The following is a 25,433-nucleotide window of genomic DNA, read 5'->3' as shown; positions in this document are numbered from 1 at the left end:
GGGTATTTGGAAGCAGAAATCAAATCGAATATTAATAATGATGATTTAAGTTCAATATTCCAATAATGATCATTTCACAGAAGCAGATAAAGTTCACAATACATTTATGGACAATTTTCCCGAAACATATATTGTAACAACACCATGATACATATCAGAGAGATTCTGTAGAAAAACTCATTTAATTTCATCTAAGAACTTGTCAAAGGGTAACAACACTTCCAATGCTGTAAACTTTTCAAGTATTTTTTCCTCTGTTTTATTCTACTAACAACTTTATGCTTTCAACAAAAATGCTCGGAAAGTAAATGACAAGTGGATGCATGGTAAAAATGTATGAGATATAAATAAATAATAATTTATAATAATAAATAGCTTTTCACGCTATTGCGCTCGCATTTATGCCATTAAATAAGTGTCAGTGCAACTTTTGTTGCACGGATCTGCGATGAGTTTTTGGATAGATCAGATTTACGCTTCCAAAGCATTTTTAGAGACAAACAAAGTAAGACTTAAAATCAGTGAGTAAGAAATAATTCTCTGTTTAAATCTGTTTAAAATCTGTTTTTCCGTTAACCAGCTGTCACACCCCTACGAACGACAATCCTCAGAAGTCGAAACTTGTACGAGCTAAGGATTAACGAGGTCTTACCTTTTAACGTGTGATTCCTAACAAGGGTCGGACGATAGCAAGTGAAGATCGATCGTTCAGACTAGGGCTTGAACCACCGACCAACACGGCAGTCAATTCGAGTGAGTGAACAAAACACCCACGCCGAACCGCTTGGCTACTGACCGACCGAGTAAGAAATAATTAAGTGGCATTCAACCACAAAAAATGACACATAACCTAAAAATAAAAATGACAGAAGAAAATAACAATAAAAATAGAAAAATTCCAAACAGCTGAAACTATAGTCAATCGGATTGGATATTGTCGTGACTGTGAATAATACAGTGCAACGGTATTACGGTACTAAGGGTTGGAACTTCCTTACTGGAATGCTAGATGACGTTAACGTAGGTAGATTTTGAGATTTTTTGACAGAAAATTTCTTTATCATATAGGTATATGAAAATGGATGTTTGTTGGTTGGTTGGTAAGTGATAAACTTCTACAGCGCTCAACCGATCGTGATGAAACTTGACATGTATAAATAATTTTTTAAAGAGAAGGTTTATAGGCTATCCATTTTTCTGTAACTTGCCACTAGATGGCGCTGTAGAACAATTTTTTAAAGCACTGTTCTATAACGCTGCGCACGCCTGAGTTCGTTGATTCTGATTCTGTCAAAACATTGGAACAGCAGCCCGAATAGCCCGAATAAAAAGGCTTTTTTTGGGCCACAAACACTCTGGAAAGAACTTTTTCACTACTCCGAGCCGTAATATTCAAACCGAGATGGGAATAAACCATGGCATGATAATTACTGAGAAAACTACATGTGTATCATTTGACATATTTCGAAGTAAGTACAAATATGGTTTATGTATCTTTGTCTGTTCAAACTCCCATGAGTTTCGAGGAATTTTGCCTCTGCAGCCACTTAGATATCACCATTTTTGTGCGAGTTCTTTGATTACTTTGATGCTAGATATTGAAGTCTTCAATAGCAGTTCGTAATCTAAAAATGAATTGCTCAAACCCTGTTTGATTGGGCGATGGTTATAGTTGTGTTATCCACAAACATGGTGACATTAGCATTCATTAAATATTTGTAAATCACTCAGATATAGCAAAACAGTAATCGTCTGATGATGATAACTGATCACTGGGACACACCATATGAAACAAATATACTTCTCTGCGGTATATTGGTCCAGATATCTATTTCTATAGTTTTTTCTTCGAAACGTAATATTTGAACACCGGATTATTTTACAGAGTGGACCAAATTGGACACTATTAAAGGGAAAGTCCTGTTTTCTAACTTGATAGATGAAAACTGATGGCTGTGTCATGGGGTCAAGTTTCATGATAAACTTAATGATGGAAACCGCATATCGACATCGACCATTCTTTCTGAGTTACAAAAAAATAATGTTTCTCGAAAATGTCCACTTTCGAAAAGTTACTATAACTTTTTTCCTGTCAAAAATTTCTTGTTTCTGTGAAAACATTTTCAAAGCACCTTTTCACGTATAATTCACTGGTGTGAAAAATAAATTTTTTCAAATGGGGTATCAATAGTTATTATTGGAAAACTATTTTTTCATTGGGATACACTGTTTATTGCTATATACAGGGTGATTCAAAAGTACTTTGACAAACTTCAGGAGGTGATTCCTCACAATATTCTAATATGAATTGTCCAAATAAATAAATGTCCGGAAACGCTTCGTTTCCAAGATACAGGATGTTGAAGTTTTATTTTTATTTTCGTTTTTTTCGAATAACTTTTGAAATACTGAACTTATTAAACGAAACTTGGTAATAGGAGGTTTTTGAGGTGTCAAATTCGAACCTGATGTTCTTATTGCTCTTACTCATAGGGGGCGCCACCTACACTTATTATTTCACACTTTATTGCCCTTAATACACTTATTTGCTGCATTGTTGCGGAATCATTCAAACTCCTCAATCTCGAGTCTTCCACATTTGCCATTTCTCTGCCAGCGTAAATCCTATTTTTCAATGTCCCCCAGGGAAAATAGTCCAAAATAGTAAGATCTGGTGATCTTGCAGAACATCTTATTTTACCATTATTTGTCTCGAAATGATAGGACTCCAATTCGAACATTTATTGCACAATTAATTTTTTTGTGTACATAAATTACTAACTCCATTTCAATTTTCATTATAATTATAGTGTTCGTTTTGAATGTTATTATTGCTATCATTTTTCTTATTCGAAGTTCATTGTAGAAAACGCTCAGAGCAATGGACAAAATATTAATAGGTACCTAAAAATGAAACTAAAAACTCTCGAAAAACTCTACGATACATAAGGAGACGTGAAATTTGCTATTGTGTTTTTATTCAACTCAGTCAACCAATTTCCAGGGCCGTAATTTAAAAGGGAATAATTCACACAATTATAATCGAATATTACCGAAAGATCCCGAAATATAAAATTGAATTTAATTTCTCAGTATGAAGTGAACGTCTACGATCGAAAAACTACAACATAAAATACAGGTCCGTATTAAAAAATTCAATGATGGGGGTGGCCCAAGTCAGATGACACCCTGTATGAAAGATTCATGGATATATTCTGAGAGCCCACATCAAGTGCCAATAGATATAGGCAAAAACATAATTTGGGATTTTTTTGTCTCTAAAATACGCAACTTTGCCATGATTCAATCGACACTATCTCTTATCGTTTACGAGATCCCCATGTACAGAAACGAATTTGAATAGCCCTGTAGTTTTCCATCAATAACTATTGATATCTCATTTGAATAAAAAAATTTTCACACCATTGAATTCTAAGTGAAAAAGTGCTTTGAAAATGTTTCAATAGAATCGAGAAAGTTTTAACAGGAAAAAAGTTACAGCAACTTTCCGAAAAGGCACATTTTCAAAAAACATGCTCTAACTCAGAAACGATGATAGATATCGATCTGCTGTTTTCATCATTGAAATTGTCATAAAATTCGACCCTCAGACACAGCCATCAGTTATCATCTATCTAGTTTGAAAACAGAAGTTTTCCCTCAAAAGTGTCCAATTTGGTCCACTCCGTACTATAAATCCATCCAAATCGTCCATATTCAAACGAATGAAAACCGGCCAGTATTAAAAATTCATAAAATCCCAATCTGTTATTGATCCTCGTTCAAGGTGAAAGATATTAATATCTTCACCAATCGCGCCTCAGTGTCGTCCCCCAGGTACCCATTGGTGCGGCGTGGTATTTGTGAGTACCATGAACACATGTTTACAGGTGCTAATACGAGTTCAACTTGGTACCAGTTGGCCAGTATCGGTATCTCACGGATAGCGATGACCGTGAGAGTGCAGACACCTTTTATTGTTCGAGTTTTGTCCGATGAAAGATCTTTTGTGTGGGATCACGAGGAGGACTCGACAGATTTAATACAATGTTGCATTCGGGTGCGTTGGAACATAGAGTAATGAGAATGAAAATAATAACAACTGCATTTTGAACGATTCGCGGGGAAATTTCAAAATAAACTTAAACTACTACTTCAGAAACTACTTTCAGAAACTGAAAGAGAAAGCTCTCTCGAACAACAACTTTTACATTGAATTACACGAAAGAAAAGGTGCTTCCGAAACTAATACTTTTATATGATCTTTGAATTTACAAATATCAATTCTTATCGGAACTTGAGGATGAAGGGTACCATGTAAGTGACATTTCATATCAAAACTCTATATTGTGTAGCTTTCAAATAGCTGATTGAATTCTATGATCATTTTTGAAATAGAAACTGAATAGTAGAAAGAGATTTTTGTTTAAATTGAGAGGGGTATATGCCATGTCATCGATAACAGTAACTACTTAATGACACTCATTTGCTTATTTGATTAAATCCCAGCCATAGGAACCTTGTTTAAATTAAAAGGGGTATATTTTTGGGATAGAATAATTTTAGAGAAAAAATGATTCGTTTTTCTATTTTTTTATCTTTGGGAATCTTTCGAAGGAAGGAAAAAAGCAATCAATTTAAAAAAATTAACTCTACACAAATATGTGTAGATCATACCAAGAAGTAACTTTCAGACACAAACTGAAAGGAAGTCCTTTCATTTACCACATTGTGTAGCAATCCTGTTAATGATATCTGATTCAATTCCATCCCGAATGTTTGGAATACAAACTGAATTGAGAAAAGTGTTTTTTGTATATGTTGATGTATTTGCTTTGGAAGTATTTTTCATTCGTGTAATTCAATGTTTATATGAAAGTAGTTGTTTCAAAAGGCTTTTCTTTCAGTTGAGGTATATTTCAGAAAACTAATTACTCAAATTGACTGAATTTTCATTAAAATATTGATCGGAATATTCTTTATGGTAGTTGTTATGACTAGAACTTACTGGGAATGAATATTTAAATGAATAAATGTGATGACCAGAAATAATAGGTTAGGTTCTTCCGTGATATCTCAAAAACCAAGTTTATTTCTGAAAACTCCTTCCTCAAGTTGACTGAATTCTCATTAAAATATTGATCAGAGTATACTTCACAGTTGTTGTTATGACCAGAACTTACTAAGAATGAATACTCGAATGAATAAATATGATGACCTGGCATGGCAGGTTAGGTTCTTCAGTGATATTATATTTATATTTATATTTAGAATTAAATTATTACTTTTTTTTTATATTTAAATTATTATTTGAAAATTTAATTTTTATTTGATTGGTACTTTTATATTTTATACTCACACGAGTATAAATTGTTCTGGAAATAAGTATTTCTGATTTTATATACGCTAATACTCATATTACTTACTTACTTTTATATTTTTCTATGATTCACTTATATTTTTATAGTCTTCTATGATTCACCTATATTTTTCTTTTTTTTTTCACTAGGTTAAGTTGAAAAGCAGCCTAGGCTGATACTTCACCTTTTCATTGACCCTTAATTATTGTTCTAAATTTTTGTATTTCATTTTTTATATTACGTCGATGAATAAAAACGATTATTATTATTATTATTTTTTTTCACCGTAGTGTGCGCTGGTCAGGCCCTATCCCCCGAAGCCCCGATACATTCGGGAGGGCGCGCCAGCATAATCAACCAATGACCACTCCCCACACCGTGGGGTAAGTGATCATTGGGTCCGAGAATCATGTGCCCTGAGCAAACGCAGTGAGCCAAGAATGACAGCCTTCTGCATCTGTGCGGCTAAGATTTCTGCCTTAATGCGGCAAGCCGGTATGATTTTGAGATTCGAGAGTAGAGAAGACATCATTCCACCAAGGACTCCAACAATCAGAACGACCATCTTGACAGAGTGATCTGGATAGAGTCTGCGGAGTTCGAAGAGAAAATCTCGATATTTTATCCGTTTTTCCTCCTCTTTTCTGACGATATTCGTCTCGCCAGGAGCTGAAAACTCATTTTCATTAAAATATTGATCAGAATATACTTTAAAGTTAATGTTATGACCAGAACTTGATGGAAATGAATACTCAAATGAATAAATGTGAAGACCAGAAATGGCAGGTTAGTTTTTTCAGTGATATCTCAAAAACCAAGTTTATTTATGAAAAATCCTTCCTCAAGTTGACTGAATTTTCATTAAAATATTGATCAGAGTATAGTACATAGTTATTGTTATGACCAGAACGTACTTAGAATAAATACTTAAATGAATAAATATGATGACCTGACATGGCAGGTTGGGTTCTTCAGTGATATCACAAGAACCAAGTTTATTTCTGAAAACTCCTTTCTCAAGTTGACTGAATTTTCATCAAAATATTGATCAGAGTATACTACATAGTTGTTGTTTGACCAGAACTTACTCGGAATGAATACTTAAATGAATAAATGTGATGACCAGAAATGGTAGGTTAGGTTCTTCCGTGATATCTCAAGAACCAGGTGTATTTCACAAAACTCCTGCCTCAAGTTGACTGGATTTGTGATGACCAGAAATGGCAGGTAAGGTTCCTCAGTGATATCTCAAAAACCAGGTGTATTTCAGAAAACTCCTTTCTCAAATTGACTAAATTTTCATTGAAATATTGATCAGAATATACTTCGTACTTGTTGTTATGATCAAAACTTACTGAAAATGAATAATTAAATGAATATTTGTGATGACCAGAAATGGCTAGTTAGGTTTTTCAGTGATATCTCCAAAGCGAGGTGTATTTTAGGAAACTCCTTTCTCAAATTGTCTGAATTTTCATCAAAATATTGATCAGAATATGCTTTATAGTTGTTATGACCAGATTTTCATTGAAATATTGATTAGAACATTCTTAATAATTGTTGTTGTGACCAGAACTCACTAAGACTCGATTTAGAATGGTAGGATAGAACAAGTGTATGTCTTACATCAGGTATGCATGAAAGTATGACAACAACAAACGCAATAAAATCCTTCTATTTTCAGATTCTCCAATTTCCCAGAACCTGTTTAAAATCTCAATTCTTTGCCATTTCACCTAATAGATCTTTTATTTATCACATGCTCTGAGGTAATGTAATTTATGAGAGTTAGTTCATTTCATACAGTTTAAGACGAAATTATGTTTTAGTTTCAGTTTTCACTGAAGTTTCAATTGCATTCACTCTACGGTGGAGTTATTACTTTCATTACTCATTTTATTCATCCATTCTATTCACCCTTTCTCAATTCTGAGGAATGACAACCAATTTAAATTTTAAGATACGTAACGCTTAATGAAAAACTCTATATTTTGATTTGGAAAATATTCATAACTTGTTATCTGCATCCTCGTAAACACATTCGAAATGCCAGAGTTGATTCACTTGTGCCAAATCACCCGAAAAGTGAGTTTTGAGTGATGACATTCATCTCATTTCGCTGAGAGTTATGATAGTTACTGTTTCCAAGTTCTAAATCCGGCGTTAATGAGTCTATTAACTTATCATAGCGTTTGGGCATTAAATCTAGTGTTTATAAACACTCTGTCATCCCAACCTGTGCAAGCTGCGTTCTCACTACTCTACGACTTATTAGTTCAAATAAACAGCTGAGATATTTTTTTCGGTCGAGGATTATATGAGTGGAAAAACTCTCCCACAGTTTTGGAAAAGTCACGAGGAAATCAAATTAATACAAGCAGCTAATACAAAAAGATACCCTGCATGATTCCTACACTAATTTGTTTTTAAAATCTCCCCGATTTGATCGAAATGTTTCCATTGAAAATATAATCAGTTTTTTCAATTCTACTCAGTTGGCTTCAAAAATGAATTAGATTGATTTGATAGATATGCATTATGTAAAGATTTTTTCAGGAGTTCGATACTAGTTCAAAATAGTACATTGTTCAACCAGTGAGAAATTTGTTCATTCTTCGTTAAAAGGTAAGACCTCGTTAGTCCTTAGTCGCACAAGTTTCTCAACTTCTGAGAGTTGTCGTTCGTATGAAGGCGACAGCTGATTAACGGAGAAACATATTTCAGATTTCAAACAGAATGACGTATTTCACGAATGGAAAACTGCACTTTTTATATGACCTATATCAGGAATATTTTATAAGAAAATTAATTCGTGAGAGGTATCCCGAAAGAGAGTAATATCATATCATTTTATAACAAGAAGTAACCTAAAAAGCATTCAAAAATAGTTTCTATTTCTATCATTCTATTCAGTTTCAAATAGTTTGAAAATTGAGTTGCTGAAAAAATGTAAAACTGCTCCTCGGTGAGTTTCTTGTTTCACAAACTACTTGAAAAAGACGCATGATAATAATCAAACAATTTTCACAAACATTTTTTCAATTCTATCTTTAGATGCGTTCCGCTGAATATAATTATTTTCATACGTGTATAATAATAATGATGATAATAATAATAATAATGTTTATTCAGATTCAAATCACAAAAATAAATGACTAGAGCAATACATACAGTTGAAGCATATAGAAGCATCAGATGTTGCTTGTATGTGGTGAAAAGGATATCCAAAGGAAAAAAATGAATATATGATAAATTTTAAAGCATGAGAATGAATTAGGTATACAAAAGGGATTTGCATATAAGAATGGTCTACTTAATATTTGGAAGTAAAAACACATAAGATAATATAAAATCACAAATATAAGTATAAATATAAAAAGTTGTTAGTTTTGACATATAATATTATTTAAATATAAAATCATACAAACATAAAACTCAATTGACAATTCAGTATGAAATCACAATTGTAAAATACGCGTACTAGTAATAATATATAAGAACATGTTGAAATCGATATGGATGTTGTTGAAAATAGATGTGATTTATATTAACAAAACGATAGTGCCCATATATACACATATATACATACATATATGAACACATATGTATTACAGAATTGTAAGTGGACAATATAGCAAAGGTACGTATGGTTTTTTCCCGTCTACTAAAATAGACGTAGAAGTTCAAGTCTCTGACTCTGGAGAATATGCTCTTTCAACTCTTTTTTGGAATGGATACGTGTATACTGTATTGAAGAATTATACTATTTGAGTTTAAAATCACTTCCATTTTGTTATTAAGTGATGAACTTTTGAGAAATACTCGCAGTGGGATGAAATGAATTATTATTTTCATACTGGAAAATATTGTTTTCCAAAAGATATTATTTCTTATGAAAATTCGCTAAAATTTTCAATTGGATTAAAGAATATAATAATGATCAAGCATCATTACACTGATGATAACATACCTGGTTTTCCAAATTTGTTCGTAACGATTTTATTGATTTTTTTCGCTAAAATAGAAATAGAAAATGAGATCATCACAATCCAGATCGTTCAACCAGCGTTCAACGAGTCAGATGCTTAAAAGTTAGTCCTTCGCTGTTTTGAAATAACGCATATCTTTAAAACGTCTCCGTTTTTGTACTCATTCATTATTTCTTACTTCCAGAAAATAGGGTGAAGGAATTTATATTTCTTTTGTATCTGAAAATTTCACTTTTTTCCCTCGAATAATGATGAGGGTAATGCTCATTTATTAAAGGCACCACCCACACTATTCCCACACTAGAATCCACAATGCCGAAAATTACTTTTTGACAGCGTCTAGTCAGGCGAATTTTGAAACAGCTCAATTTCAACAAGGCGTCTGGCACTGATTGAGTGCCCGTCATAGTACTCAAGGTGCTCAAATGAACTCGCACCAGTATTTTGCAGACTTTTCAATAAAAAATGGGTTTTTTCTTCTTGTTGGCGATTGCTCGCGTTCAGGCTATTCCCAAAAAGGGAAAGAACATTATTCTAAATAATTATAGACCAGTCGCTTTGCTATCGGTGATATCAAAAGTCATGGAGAAAGTATAAACCACCATATTCTCAAATATTTGGAAGGCTTCAACATCTTGAGCAATCATCAATATGACTCTTGAAAGCAAAATGATCAATAGATGACCTTCTATCGAATGTCACCATATTTGGAATAACGCAATCGAGAAACATGGAGAGCTGTGGCGCTTCCTGAAAGAACGTTGTTTGCAAGTGACCGTTGATGGATATCTCTCGAATACTTCCACTATCAACGCTGGTATTCCCCAGGGATCCATTCTGTATCCAACCCTCTTATTATTGTATATCAATGACTTATTGGAAAAACCAAGAATTCACTATATTGATTTTCTGACGACAGCACACTTGTCTCGTAATTTCATTTAGATTCCAGGACATCGGCTACAGAGACACATCTTCACCGGGAGCAGGAGGTTGCATATCTCAATGAGGATCTAGAAGTGATTTCAAATTGGGCTGAAAGTAACCAGGTTCAATTCAATGCCACAAAAACCCAGGCATCTGTTTTCTCCAAAGAGATAAATGTTCCCAAACCGGATATAATAATGTCAGGTCAGACAATTCTGCTTTCTGCTTCGATAAGTTTGTTGGGGGTTGGAATGGAAACCAATAAGTCTTAGCACAATCATGTTGCTGGAATTGAAAAGGCTGTTTCTCAAAAGCTTGGAACAAGAAAACTGTACACACCTTAGCAGTTTTTGATGCTTCATGAAGCTCAGATCAGACCTTCTTTGGAGAATTGTTCCTATGAATGTAGATACTCTGAAGTTGCTGGACTCCATCCAGAAAAGAGCCACGTGTAACCTTGATTGTCTGGAAGATCGAAAAAAGGTAGGAGATTTGTCTTTCTTCTATAGATATTTTCACAGGAAGTGTTCAAGTAACTTGGCACATTTGATTCCATCAGGAGCTGTACATATCAGGAATACGCGACGGACTCGGTACACTTCGAAACTCACTGTTTGAGAACTTTTCCATCTGGAGAATTGCGTTTATGTGGAACAAACTTCCTGAGAACGTTTTTCCAAATGGATTTAATCTCCAGCGACTCAAATCCAATGTGAATTGCTATTTTCGCACATGCACCGCTCTGAGAGCGCCTTGCTCATTTTCTTGTAGTACTTGTGTTTTGTTCTCGGAAAAACATTTTTTCAGGCAGTGGTGAAAGCTGGTAATTCAACTCGAACTCAAATTGAATGAAATTCTAGTATTTTCAGTGGAAAGACTGCATGAATGACACATCATGTGAAACGACATCTGGAAAGCCTAATAATAATAATAATTATAATAGGGTTTATTTCCCATACATACAATACAATTAGTAACAGGGTATATATTCATTTGGGAAATCTCCGGAGATCAGATGGTAGCATGTAAATGTGCATGATATCTCTGTTATTAACCTCGGTAGCGGTAGAAGAGTAATTACATAATAGGTTTTTCCAGCCAGTCCACCAGACATTTCATGTATACAAGTCACTTAGAATGAAACTTACATATTCAAGATACTCAGAAAAAAAGTCAAAGTTACTCAGAAGAAAAAAAAAAAACGAAAAAAGCATATAACGTCAACATTAGTCATTAGCGTTAGTTTTATTGATCCACTCAATGTGTTATCTCGAATTACATATAAGTTTGTGCAAACAATAAGAGGTTTTTGATTTTTTTTATATTATAGATAATAATAATCAAGAATAAGTGTAGTGGCCAAAGAAAAAGAAGGTGTAATTGCCAAAGAAATGTTTACTTCACTAACAACGTTCATTTCCAACAATTTATGTTCCAACGAGATCATCACTGGAAGTTGCTTCAGTATCTAACTTAATAAAATAATCAAAATTTGATAAGGAAAGAGTTATAAAATTATAAAAACAACATTGTCTCACATTGTAATCAAAATAGAATTTTCAAACATGCATGATCTGAAATGATAAATATACAAAATCCATATTCAAATATTCAAAACTGAAGAACGAATACATGACAAGAACTCGTTCAATCTGTTAAAATGAAGAACAACAAAGGTAAAAGAAAATACGTTGTAATAACTTTTTTTTATTAATAACAGGCGGAGGAATATTAATTTTCAATAAAAATTATTGAATCGTTTTTAGGAAAATGAATTATTTCATCAGTTTCTTGAATGTGAGAAAAAGATGATTGATTCACTACTGATAATCAGTCGGAATAATGAAGTTTTTTGGACCTAGAAAGAGATAATCGAAAAGCGAACTTCTTTTACTACTTACTGTATTGCTGTTACTTGAATAGATTTGTCTCAGATCGAATATTTCTGTTTCTTTGTATACAAAGTAGGTTAGATATCTGAAAAACTTTCCCTGTTAACTTCATGACAGTAAACTTTGAATGTGTGACGGAATCGACCGATACTTGATAAAAACTCATGACGTAATCAAGAAACTCTTTATCGTGAGATTTTCACCAAAGCGTTGAAAAAAACGCATACGTGTTTTGTGGAGAACATTTACCTGTCATTATATAACCTCGGAATTAACACTCATTTATTGCAAAAGATTTCACTAATTTATTTCTCTTTTTAATCAACATTTATTTCAGAAAATCTGACGAAGGGTGACACAAGACCCCCCTTTCCATTGAAAAAAGTTGATTGCGCGCTCTTGATGGCAAGTGATGTCAAACTATTGTTTTTTCATCAAAAAGTACTGACATGAATTCTTCTTAGAGAACTTTAGTCCAACTCTGATAACTTGCCCTGTTTTGAAGTTGAGAAGGGGTGGGTATATTCACATCCGTAGGTACTATATAATTTTTTCCATGGAAACAAGATATATTTTCAAGCGTACTTTCAAGTTCAGTTTGTGTCAGAAGAGATCTCAAAGTGTCGGTATTTCTGAAATTGTTTCAACATCATAACGACACGGGCTCTCTTGTATTCAAATAACTCGAGAGAGCGTTGGATTATGGTCCTAGAAAGCTAATACGTCATCATCATATTTTTTTAACTTTCTGGTGAGTCTCAATGTCTCAATTTCCTCAAAATATTTGCTACTCAGAATGGGTGACAAGAATGAGCCCATTGATATACCAAAATCTCGTTGATAAAAATCCCATTTGAACTGGAAAAATGTTTCATCGATACATACTTTCAGAAGATCAAAGATCGTTTCCACATTCAATTTTGTTCTATTTTCCACATGAATATCACTTTCTGATTTATTTTTTAACGGTTCTTAGGATGTCATAAACCAGAATATTGTTGAACAAAGTCACATCGAAACCCACCAGAATATGTCCCTTTCTAATTTGTAATTCATTGAGTTTGTCTATGGAATCAATAGTATTTCGTCTGTAACTATTTCTATTCTCATACAATTCTGACAGGTAGATCCGATTGAACTGACCATTGGAATTAGAAGTCAGAGTTTTGTGTAGTTTTGGTGAACCATAAAAATGTGGGGATTAAGAATAGTGGAAAATGATAATTAGACCCTTCGATGATTTATATCATGCAGTAACTCCCTGAGGTGAAATTTTCGGTTCGCTCTTTATTTCACTTCGGCGGGTTCTCCACTGAGTTTGCTTGGACTATTTTTTAAATTTTGAAAGATTAAACACCCAAAACGTAGTAATAGGGTAAGGTTAGGTTAGGTCCAAAGTGAGTGGGTCTATTCGACCCTCCACCTCAACCCGCAAGGGTATAACATTATTTTTCACAATATCTTCATACAATAACAAGAAATACGTCAGAGAAAAATATCGTAAATAAAGAGAGCGTTTTCACACTGAACTATTACACTATATATGTTTGAAAGTATGAAATTATTTTTTACATCATTTTATAAAAAACAAGAAAAACGTCACAAAAATGGCATTAAAAACAGGGCAGACTCCCTTCTAATACGTAATAAATATATAAAAAGTTGAACAATACACATTAGTTCCTCGTAAATAAAGAGAATGTTTTCACATTAGACTATTACACTATATATTTTACATACATTCGTGGGAAAATACTCAGAAGTCATCAAGCGAGTAGCAATTTTTTTCAAGTGAAATTTTTTTCAATCTATACTTGAAGCTTTTCAACATAGGTGAGTTCTTAACTGAGTCATCCAGCTTTATTGAAGAATTTCGGGCCGAGATAAAGGAAACTTTTTTGGAATAAGGTCATTCTGTAAGGGCATCGGAAAATCTCTATAACGGGTAATATAACTATGTTGCTGGGTTGGAAATATACGTTTGTTCATGTAAAAATAACTACATAACTCATAGATATACAAACCGGCAACTGTAAGTATTCCATGGTTTTTGAAAACATTTCTACATGAGTCTCTCCACCTTATTCCAGCTGAAATTCTGACGGTTTTTTTTTTGGAAAATAAACACTCCTTCAGCAGAAGAGCTTGTACCCCAATTCAAGATTCCGTATCTTAAATGGCAGTTTATGGTCACATAGTACAAACTTAATAAGACTCTTTCACTACAGAAATTACCCATAAACCTGAAAGCATAACAGTTCTTTATTAGTTTATTACAAAGAGTATGTATCTAAGTGAGGAGTCCAAGTAAGTTTATAATCAAGAGTTAGACCTAGCATTTTGGTGGTTGCACAAGATTCAATTTGTCGATCTTCGTTTTTTTATAGGTATAAAAAAATTTCTTGAACATTGCTCATTGTGAATTTCACACTCGACCAAATAAACCCAGTCCTCAACGAAGCCGGTTAGTTTGTATGATGAGTGGTCTTTCAGGTCAGATGGTAAGAGTACGGCTATCTCGAACTCTAAAAATTTGATTCGGTCCCCAGCGGGGCAGACACAAAGTATGTGCTCTGCTGTTTCATCGTTAATGAGGTAGTCGTGTAGTCAAGGTGCAAGATTCCCACCTTGATACCCGCCACAAACTTCCCATATGAGGGTTTTTGCATATCAGCTGCACCTGACGATGCCTTAGATTCACCCGTGCAGGGCTTTTTCGCCTCTGGTTTTGGTGAATCATCACTTGAGCGCAAACGTTTGCTAACCTACTCATGGGGGGTTTGTTCTTCCACCTGAGACAGATTCTGCGTACACCGCTCAAGAATTTGGTGCAAGGCGGTTTCATAATGTACCCCGCTCTTGAGGAGATGACTTAGTCGTTTCCTGGCTGCATCATCAAACTTTTTTTTATGTTCAGTTATTGGATCAGAAGTTGAAGAGTTCAGGAGTTCTCGCTTCTGATCTGAATTCACAGGGAGATCAGTTGGAGTCGTAAGCTTGACATTCATCTCTACCCTGTCCATAAAAGTCCTAGTAGCTAGGGAAAGAAAGTCAATCACGGCAGAGCCCCGCATTACCGAGACAAGGCGATGCTACGACGAAAGGGCGCCCGGTATCTCGAAGGTTCCATAGAGACAACTGATGGGCTCAGTGTTATTCATCCTCTCGGCACGAATACACACACCTCAGGATTAAGCCATCGTTGGTATGCCTATCAGTTAGGGGATAACAGGACCACAAGTGATTCTGTCATCCCCGTATCCAGCGAGGCTACGTGGAAGCGGGCATCCGATGACCTGTTTGCTCAACTCCCACATCCCAAGCCAATGCACTCGCCAAAAACAGCATGCACAGTGGTACCAGCAGTGAAAGATGAACATGGATAGCCAGCCCACCATAGTAATAGGGAATCCGTCTTTATTTTGAATGATATTCATGAATTTCTTATATATTAACATTTATTCTCAGAACATGAGTTACTTTCTATCGTAATTATACTTTTAGTGGATTCTGTCATAGTTTATTCTGAGGTGTTACACGTGAAAATCGTCCAAATTGTTGATTTTCACAGGAACTGATGAAATACGACTGAAGTTTATTAGAGTATTTGCCAAGTTTATTATAACAAACTGCGCCAAATATCGTCCAGACGTCTTGATGATAAACATAACATTTCTAAAATATTTCAAACAATACGGAAATTCTATAATGAGGTACTGTGAAATATCAAGTTATTCGCAAGTTATGAATACATTGTCAAAATACGATTTTTCAATTAAGATGTTATTATTATTGACTCACTTTTTTATTAGCATTCGACAGATAGATTGTAGAAGTGTAACAAATGGATGAGCTGATTGAGGAATTTATAGATACATATTCTGTGGAGAGATTAATGTTTGGGATGTTTCTGGATGTATGTGAACATTTGGGGGAATATAATAACGCAATGAATAAAGAACAATCAACAGGCACCTACACCCCAACTGCTTTCATCTCATAACCTCATTTCCGTTCGTCAAATTGCCAAGGTTGAATGATACAAATATGCAGAAGTTCGGGAACATTTCAAGGAATCAAATCATTTTTCAAATTGTCGAAAGTACTGTTAGATATCATTATTAGAAATGCTACACAATATAATACCAGGGTGGTTCCAGAAGTACCCGGCCTGACCTGACGGTTGCTGTTTGAAAATTATCGCGGTATTAGAAAGTACATAATCTATAAAGCATATGTTTCAAGTTTGAAGACGCTTGAGTTGAAACTTGAAAAAATGGCTCAGTTGTCAAATATTTCCCAACAATAAAGAAGTGATGTCGGCAGTGAATGGCTATTTTGAGGAGTAAGACAGTTCTTATTATAAAAACGGTAAAGAATTTATTGAACTTCTCAGGAAAAGGTGTATGGAGCTGCAATGAAATTATGTTGAGTGTTACCCACTGACTATATATGAAAGTTTTCTTTCCTTATACGAGGAATTGGGCAAATTTCGGATAAGCAGTTGGTTACCTCGTTCACAGGCAGATGGGGCGACGACAAACCTGTTGTTTGTTGTATGCTTCAGCTTAGTTCGAGGAATGATACTCTGACGGAATTCGATTTTCAATTATAGGAAATCATCGACTTCATGTTGATGATATACACTACCTTGCACTGACGAGTGGCTAAACAGCCCGAAACCGGTCTGCAAGTGTGTTCCAATAATTGAAAATCTATTGCGGCAGTTGTATCGCCAACAGCATATGCAGGAATAACTTCTGTGAAGAATCCTGCACTGACACCTGTCGGATATAATCCAACGCCCTTCGTGGTATTAGCCAGCGGAGTAGTTGTTTTCTGATAGGTGTCAGTCCATTAACCTACTGTGTAGAGAGATGAGTCTGGCCTGAACAAATTGTTCTTAGATAATTTGATTTATAGCCAGTCTTCATGTATGCCCACTGACTATATGTGAAAAAATCTCAAGTTGAAGCAATCAATTGTTTCATGAAATTACAACTTCATGTTACGAATGACTTGAATCTATGTCATGATTACAGTATGTACAGACATTCATACGCTTATTTGATTTGATATCGGCCATATGAATCTTGTTTAAATTGGAAGAAATTATATTTTCAGGAGGAATAAGTTATTTGGAAGAAAAGATTTTCGCTTTTCACTTCTCCATTTACATACTAAATATATGAGGAACTTCTGAAGGAAGGAAGAAAGCAATCAACTTCAAAATAAACTCTTCACAAAGATGTTCCGACATCTTTCAGTACCGACTTTGTTTCATTTTTCCAACGGAGATGTATATTTTGAACTGAATTCTGGGACACCTTGTGATTATCAATAAATATTTTTTTGCAGGGCCGCTGGCAGCTTCTTGGTAATGGATCCAAATCAGACATGCAAGAGAGCAAGATGGCAGAGAGGAAAAATGGCCGACATTTGTCATAACAAACCAGGTCTATTGAACCAAATAGCTAAAGGTGTTGCTCTTGCTCAAACAGAGTGTCAGTATCAGTTCAGATATAGAAGATGGAATTGCACAACCCTGAGAAGGAGTATCAAAAAAGTCATGTTGAGAGGTGAGTATCATTTTAGCAATGTGTGATAAAAACGATGGTGAAAATATCAATTTCCACAATTTGGAAGAAGGCCTGAAATATATCTTAAGTAGATTCGTGTTAAATTGAGACGGGTTGATATCTTACCGTTGATAATGTGCGACCCTAATGATTGTTTGAATTCAAACTATATTCTCGAGATGATTATATTTTGAGGATAATAGACCTTAATTACAATACACATGTGAAACATTCTTACGAAATCTTTTGTGCATAACCTTTTTGCAAATGTTGACTTTCTTTTATATGTTTCATCGTTTTTGCTCATAAGGAACTAACAATAATCCCCCATCATTGCTGCATCCAATCTGCCTTGGTAACGTGGCTCCATTGTCAGTATGTCTTGGTGTAACCTTTCCCTTTGTTCGTCACTGACAGCACCCAAATTCTCTGGGAAAAAATTCGAATGGGAGTGCAAGAAATGAATTCTGAGAGACATGCCATTCTGCAGTAGTTTTCAAGTAGTTATTCTACAAGTGTTTCCACTTTCTTGTTCCTAAAAACTTCGAAACAATTATTTTGAAAGAACTCCACGCAGCTAATTCAACATTACTTAGTTTTTGATCATCAAACTGTTGATCACTTAGTAGTTTTCTAATTTGTGGTCCAACAAATATACCTTCCCTGAGCTTTGTATTACTCAATTTTGGAAAAACGTGTTTAAGATATTTAAACGCATCACCTTCTTTATCTAATGCTTTTACAACATTTTTCATTAACACCAGTTTAATGTGTAATAGAAGTAACAAAACGTTTTTGGGATTAACAAGAGCTATATTCTTCACGTTAGCTTGACTCGGAATATATTTATCTCTCGGAGGCCTTTCTTTCACTTGATAATGGCTCTGTGTTGCTCTACTGTTCGAAAGGCAAAGAAAACAGCAAAACTTCGCCTTGAAGACCTAGTAATAGTCCTATGAATTTTAGGTCACCACATATTTGCCACATATTTGCCACTTATACGTATTACAACTCATTGCATTCAGAATATTTTTGTTTGTTTCCTTCATGGCAACTGCATATGCAAGAGGAATTGAGGGTTTTTGTTACCATTCTAGAGCAGAACGGCTTGCCAGATTTTAAACAATTTCCTCAATTCAGGAGAAAAGCAAATTTGGAAAGTCGTGTTCATTAAATTTTTGTGAAAAAAATCATAACTCAAAAATCTTATGTATTGGGAAATGTTTACTTTCATTTTCGCATTTAGGGACCAAAAATTAAAAAGAACTGCCTTTGGTATTACAGTCGTGAATTGGCCGTAAACTAGTGTTATTAAAGTATTAAATATTATATTCCTATATCTTCATGTTTTGATTGATTTGTTCGCTATTTTTTGAGTTTATCGCGGTCAGAGAGCCAGTCACGGATGGGGATTTTTTTTATAATTTGCAACCCCTTCTAGAACAATAGTGAAAACTCCTTAAATACGTTCCAAAACTTATAATTACCTTGTCAAAAATCAACAGGTATTTGAATCAATGATGATGATGATAATTTGCGTTTATTGTCTATGAATATAAGGGGAACAGTTCTCAGCTTTGCTGATGACACAACGATAGTATATGCAGCGCGTTGCTGGGAAGATGTGAAAGTCATGGCCGAAACCGATTTTCAGTTAATCGAAAAATGGTTTCAGTTCAATGAATTGACGCTCAATATAGATAAAACCCGTTATCTTCCATTCACGTCCCACATTAACAATTTATCTCAACTGGGAAATCTGTATGTTGATAAAAGAACAACAATACCAGAAGCAGAGTCTGTCAAGTATCTCGGAATCATAATAGATATGCACTTACGCTGGGATAAACATACTAATTATATAACAAAAAATATTAGAGGTAGTATTGGTAGATTCAGATACTTAACACAGTTTTTGGATGTACATCACTTGAAAACTGTATATTACTCATTAATCCAATCCCAATTGACATATGGAATAATGGGTTGGGGTGGAGTACTTGATTGTCATCTGGAAAAGGTGAATGTATTGCAAAAATGGATTCTGAGAATTATTCACAAAAAAAATTACCTTTTCCAATAACGAACTCTTTCTTTTGAATGGAACACTAGATATAAGACAATTATACTGCCAAAACGTTATTATGAACATACACAAATCTAAAATTGAACTGAAAGCCATCGATCATAGTTATCCTACTCGAAATAGAAATACAACTGTGCAAATTGCCAAATGTGAAAAAAATATCGGACAACGATGTACAAGCTTCTTAGGTCATAAATTGTACAATCATTTTCCTCCAGAACTTGAATTGATTAACAACATTAATTCATTCAAACATAAATTAAAAATTTGGATGCAAACCACCGGAAGACTGTTTTTTAGTGATATAGTCAACAACAAAATTTAATGAAAACATAACTTTTGTAAATCATATATTATTCCATACTTTAATATATATGATGAATATATGATGATGAAATTTTTGATTACGACAAAATGCCTCGATTGTGATAAAATTTTCCCGAATATGACAATCTCACTTGTAGTGTATTCAATACTCAAATTGAATAGTGAAGTTTCCGCTTTCGACAAAATACCCCGATTCTGACGCAAATTTCTCATTATTACCGTATATATTTTAGTTACAAGTGTTATCGTTATTTTCGCTTATACTGTATATATTTTAATTGTAAGTGTTGTCAATATATTCATCTATTTTACCGTTAACGTATGTTTCTATATCATGCTTACTAATATCAACATACTTTTTCTCACTCACGCACAAGCAATCCCTTGCTTCTGTGAGCATATATGTTTATTATTCTATATTTATTGATTTTAATCGGCTAAACAGGTTTAGTGTATTCAATCGCTTTAAAATTTTGTAACCAATCTTCAACTATTTTTCTTTTGTAAGCTTTCAAGAAAATAATCTATCGTAAGCTACTAATCGCTCTCAGAAAATATTTGGTAATGCGTCGTAATTAGTGTATTTATCGCAAATTATTTTACTCTCCAATTATCCGCAGATGGAATGTGAGGGTGTACAATAAATAGAGCCGATCAAACATGCCGGACTGAGTGAAGAAAGCAAATTAGTCCTCCACGAGAACCTGTCGAGGAATCTTCAGCAACAGCAACTTGAAATAAGGACTCAAAATCTGAGGACAACGAACGACCGTATTCGTAGATTTATAGCCGTCAGCCGCATACCTGGTTGGGGCCATTCTCAAATCTGTAAACATTCGCTCTACTATGGAATTCGAATTTTTTATCGAACTTCATCTGAAGCCCTTCTTTTGTCTGACAAGGAGATATATTTCGGTCATCAAGATACAGGAGCAGATACTCGCGCGTCTTATCTGAATTCTTTGCTGTTCCTGAATGTGCCCTCCAAAATATAAATTTCTGCTTGGTGACAGTTCCCGTACAGACACTGGAAATTTTATTTCAATGAAATGTACCTACTCTCACTCATAAGTTGATTTTTGCGGGTTTTTTTGGAGAAAGACTGAACATTTCAGAAATAACTGTACGACGTTGGTTCAAAAAATAATGCAAATGTTAAAATTTCCCGGCTATGAACATTAGATTAGCGATTTTTTATTTTTTTATGTTGGTTCACCCGTATCGAATATATGTTCACAGTTTCAGCTGTTTAGCACGTTTAGTTTGTTGGTGAAAAGCATACAAATTGAAATTGTTTTGCGTGTTCGGACATTTTCTGCTATCGAAATAAATGGATTGGAAAAATGCCATAAAATTTTGTGTAAAAAATGGAATCAGGCGCTCGAAACACTTGAAATGTTGACAGTGGCATACGGTGATTGTATTCTGAGTCAGAAAAATGTTTACAAATGGATCAAGCTTTTCACAAAAGGTCGAGAATGGCGACGTTAGTCCTGGACGCCCCGACACATCAACAACCGATGGAAATGTTGAGAAAGTGTAGAAAATTGTCACGTATAATCGTCGAATCACTGATAAAGAAGTTGCTGAGAATGTCGACATATCGGTTGGTTTATGCCATGCAATTTTTTTGGATATTTTCCAAAATTGCTGTATTTTGACCAGAAAAACCGTCGTATGAACATCGCTCAGGAATTGTTGAAGGACGTCAACGATAATCCAGATTTGCTTGAAAAGGTCACAACTGGTGACAAATCATGAGTATATGATTACCAAAGTCTAATCGTCCCAATGGAAGAGCCCAGGGAAGCCAAGATCAAAAAAGGAACGCCAAGTTCAATCAAATTTCAATGTCACTGTTTCCTTCGATTACCGTGGCGTAACGCATTAGGAGTTTGCACCACATGATCGTACGGTCAACAAAGAGATTTACCTTGAAGTTATGCACGTGCTCACCCTGCATTGCTTTTTTGTAATTTTTTTGCCAAAAACAACACCGTAGTCATGCTCAGTCACCGTATTCAACAGATTTGGCCCCCTGCGATTTTCTCCTGTTCCCAATATTGAAGAGACCCATAAAAGAACGGCATTTTGTGACAATTGAGGGGATAAATTCCGAATTGCTGAGTGTGTGAATTAGAAAAAACGCTGGCACAATGGGGGTATGAAATAAGTGAAAAAATCATTTTATGTTTCATTCAAGGAGAAAGATAATAATGATGTAGATGATGTATTGAAAACTGAAAAATGATTCGGAAGGTCCTAGGTAGCAGTTATCATACCAATCTCCTCAACAATCTAAGGTAACCTGAGTAAATATGTAGATTTTATTATTTCTCAACTGATCAATATCGTATATTGCTGAGGAGAATAGTGTGATAACTGCTACCTGGGACCTTCCGAATTAGTTTTCCATATATCATCATCATCTTTTTTTTTTCAATGAAACCGTTTCACATGAAAAAATGTTCCACAAATTTTTTAGTTTCTAATTTTGTCACTGAATTATTCTCATTCTGTTTAGTTCAAGTCAAGCTTAGTAATTTGATACCCATGTTAAGGTTGTTGTGAAATCATGTAATCCGTCTTTTGAAGCTGCGGCCATCTTGGATTTACAATGATACAGAATCAAATGACTCATTGTATCATAAAAACTTGATGTGTGAACCAAATTTCAAATCAATCCGTCAACAGGAAGGAAGTAAAACTTTAATTACCAAATTTGAACCATACAAATAAACAGAGTGAGCTGAATGAAACTGTTTGAAAATGAAACCGTTAAAAAATAGTAATTGATGAATGAATGAATATGTTTGGAGAACATGAAAATTCACCTTATTTTTCAACACACCTCGTACAGCTTCACATTACCACAATTTATGAGGTTTTTTATACATAACGCTGATCAGGGCATGACATACCAAATTCTTGATCTTTTACAACAACGTAGCTCGGTAAAGAATGGTTAGTAGATTAAATCAAACCTATACATTGCCTATATATTTTGAGGTTCAACTCAGTATACCTCTTACTTCACTTTTTAAAAACTCTTTCATTTTGAGAACTGCGTTTATGTGGATTTAATCTCCAGCGATTCAAATCCAGTGTGAATGACTACTTCCGCACAGGCACCGCTCTTAGAGCGCTCCAAGGATTTTCCTGTAGGGCTTATGTTTTGTCCTTGAAAAAAACTATCCGATTTAGAATGACGTGTGCAACTGCAAATGTTATTAACAAATTAGGAAGAAAAAATAAGGCATTTAGTTTTTCGTGAATCACTGAAAAACTATCAATACTCAAGAGAAAAAATTAAAGTATCCGGGAGAGGAGAAAATTCACAATGGAAAAGTATTGACTTCTGAACTTCATTAGTTATAATTTCAATTCCACGCCGAAAATAGGAGTCCGCATGCCCGTTACGGCATCACCACATCGCTTGCTGAAAAGAATACACCATGTAAAACAATTTTTCGAAGAAATAAATTTGAATTTAGAATATTAACAGATCACGAAGTTATCCGTATACTTCTAGGAATTATTTGGGTTTTTCAAAAATTTATAAAATTTTTACCAACAGAAGAAAGTAATACAAATCATGAAATTATGAAACATCAACAAAAATTATTTGACTCTCCGTGACGACTTCAGCTGCAGGAAAACCCGGAAAAACCTGCAGTACCATATCATCTGAAGATCTTGATCTGCCGATGTCGTCTCTTTCATTTCTACAGTATCTCCAGAGGCTTCAATAAATTCAAGACATCGCAAGAACACTTAGTGACACGACTATCGTGAAATTTGAAGGAGTTTCTTCTTTGACCAATGCGTAATAATGTGAACAATGACTGCATGATGATTATAATAGTGGTCTGCTAGATTGAAGTGTTCATCTTTTTTGAACCTTCGTGAGAGTTTGGTGCTTCCGTCAGAGGTTAAGTCATGTTTGAAAATCATCAGTGTTATTATTAGATTGACTGGTGCCCCACTTGTTTTCTTATATAATAGTCAGTTAGTTTGGCGCATGTTTGGCAATACAGTTGATCATCACCCGATAAAAGTTCCATTTTCAGATAATTTAACAATAAGCTCTGTACGGACTGGTTATCAGTCGTATTAGGAAACTCTAGTTGAAGTTTCAGAAAATCATATACGTTTCTGCTACCTCTTGAACATTCACTACAAAGTAAACGAGTGGGGATTTTTTTTTCAGTAAAAGATCTACAAACACAAGACGAAATCATTACGGAATCATTCAATCCAGAAATGAAACAATCCTCTTGTTCCCCCAACGAGTATCTAGTGGACAAATCGGTTGTTGGAAAAGATGATACATTCTTACGAAACTGCAGCTTCATGAAAAATTGTTTGAGTTTGGTGAATAAGTGAAAAATATTCTCGTTCTCATTCGTCGTTCAAACCAAATTCCTGGAATTCTTGGTCATGAATAACATTTGTAAAGTGATATTTATGTAGCAAGAGTTTCCTAAATTATCTAATTCAATTTTCTTCCTAAGATTTTCAGAACAACTGTCTTCTGATTCTTAAGAAGGAACATGTTTCACAGAATCTGTATCAGAACCATTTCTCAAGCTGCAATCGATCCTTCCAAGTAATGAAAGGTTTTGTAGAGGAATCGATTCGGCTCTTGCTTCATGAATCTCTTCCACTGAATGGTAACAAGAACCACGAAGAGCAAGAATGACCTAAGTCCATTGACCGCACTGAAAAAGAAGAATGTGGATCAATCACTTGCGAATTAACCTTGATAGAAGACTGATGAATACGAGGTTTGCCTTTTATATTTCGGGATTAGAGAACAAAAACAAATATTAATCATCGAAAATTACTTTATTGTTTTTCAAAATATTCTCCATGAAGAGATATACACTTTTGCGTGCCTATGAACCAGTTGTCGAAGCACTTTTACCACTCTGATTGAGGTATCTTCAAAACATGCATTCTGAATGCAGCAACCGCTTCTTCAGGTGTCGAAAAACGTTGACCTCTCAGTTGGTTTTTCACGTGCGGGAATGAAAAAAAGTTAGTCGGTGGCAAGTCAGAACTCTACGGCGGATGACTCATCAAATCGATGGGTGCTCAAAAATGCAGTTGTTTGAGCCGATGTGTGAGAGCTCGCATTGTCATGGTGAAGAGTGATCCGTCATCGGCGGTTGGTTTTCCTGATTTCTTGGAAGACAACCGACAAACAAATGGTTGTGTAGCACTCAGAATTGACTGATCTGCGTTGTTTTAGTGGTACGGTTGCGACATGT

At 34.6% G+C, this 25,433-nt stretch overlaps 1 protein-coding gene across 1 annotated transcript in view; it reads left to right on the top strand.

The window, feature by feature from the left end:
* Positions 1 to 25,433, top strand: part of Wnt6 (Wnt oncogene analog 6) — a 70,606-nt gene that overhangs the window by 32,983 nt on the left and 12,190 nt on the right. Inside the window, exon 2 of the mRNA XM_023161726.2 lies at positions 17,527 to 17,747. Within this exon, the coding sequence (XP_023017494.1) occupies positions 17,527 to 17,747 (221 nt within the window). The remainder of the gene's footprint in view (positions 1 to 17,526; positions 17,748 to 25,433) is intronic.

The sequence above is a fragment of the Leptinotarsa decemlineata genome, unplaced genomic scaffold, assembly GCF_025532065.1.
Source record: "Leptinotarsa decemlineata unplaced genomic scaffold, Ldec_3_MD MMD2_P_RNA_scaffold_5, whole genome shotgun sequence".
Taxonomy (NCBI): domain Eukaryota; kingdom Metazoa; phylum Arthropoda; class Insecta; order Coleoptera; family Chrysomelidae; genus Leptinotarsa; species Leptinotarsa decemlineata.
The sequence above is the reverse complement of the archived record's forward strand: the minus strand, read 5'-3'. Positions and strand labels throughout refer to the sequence as shown.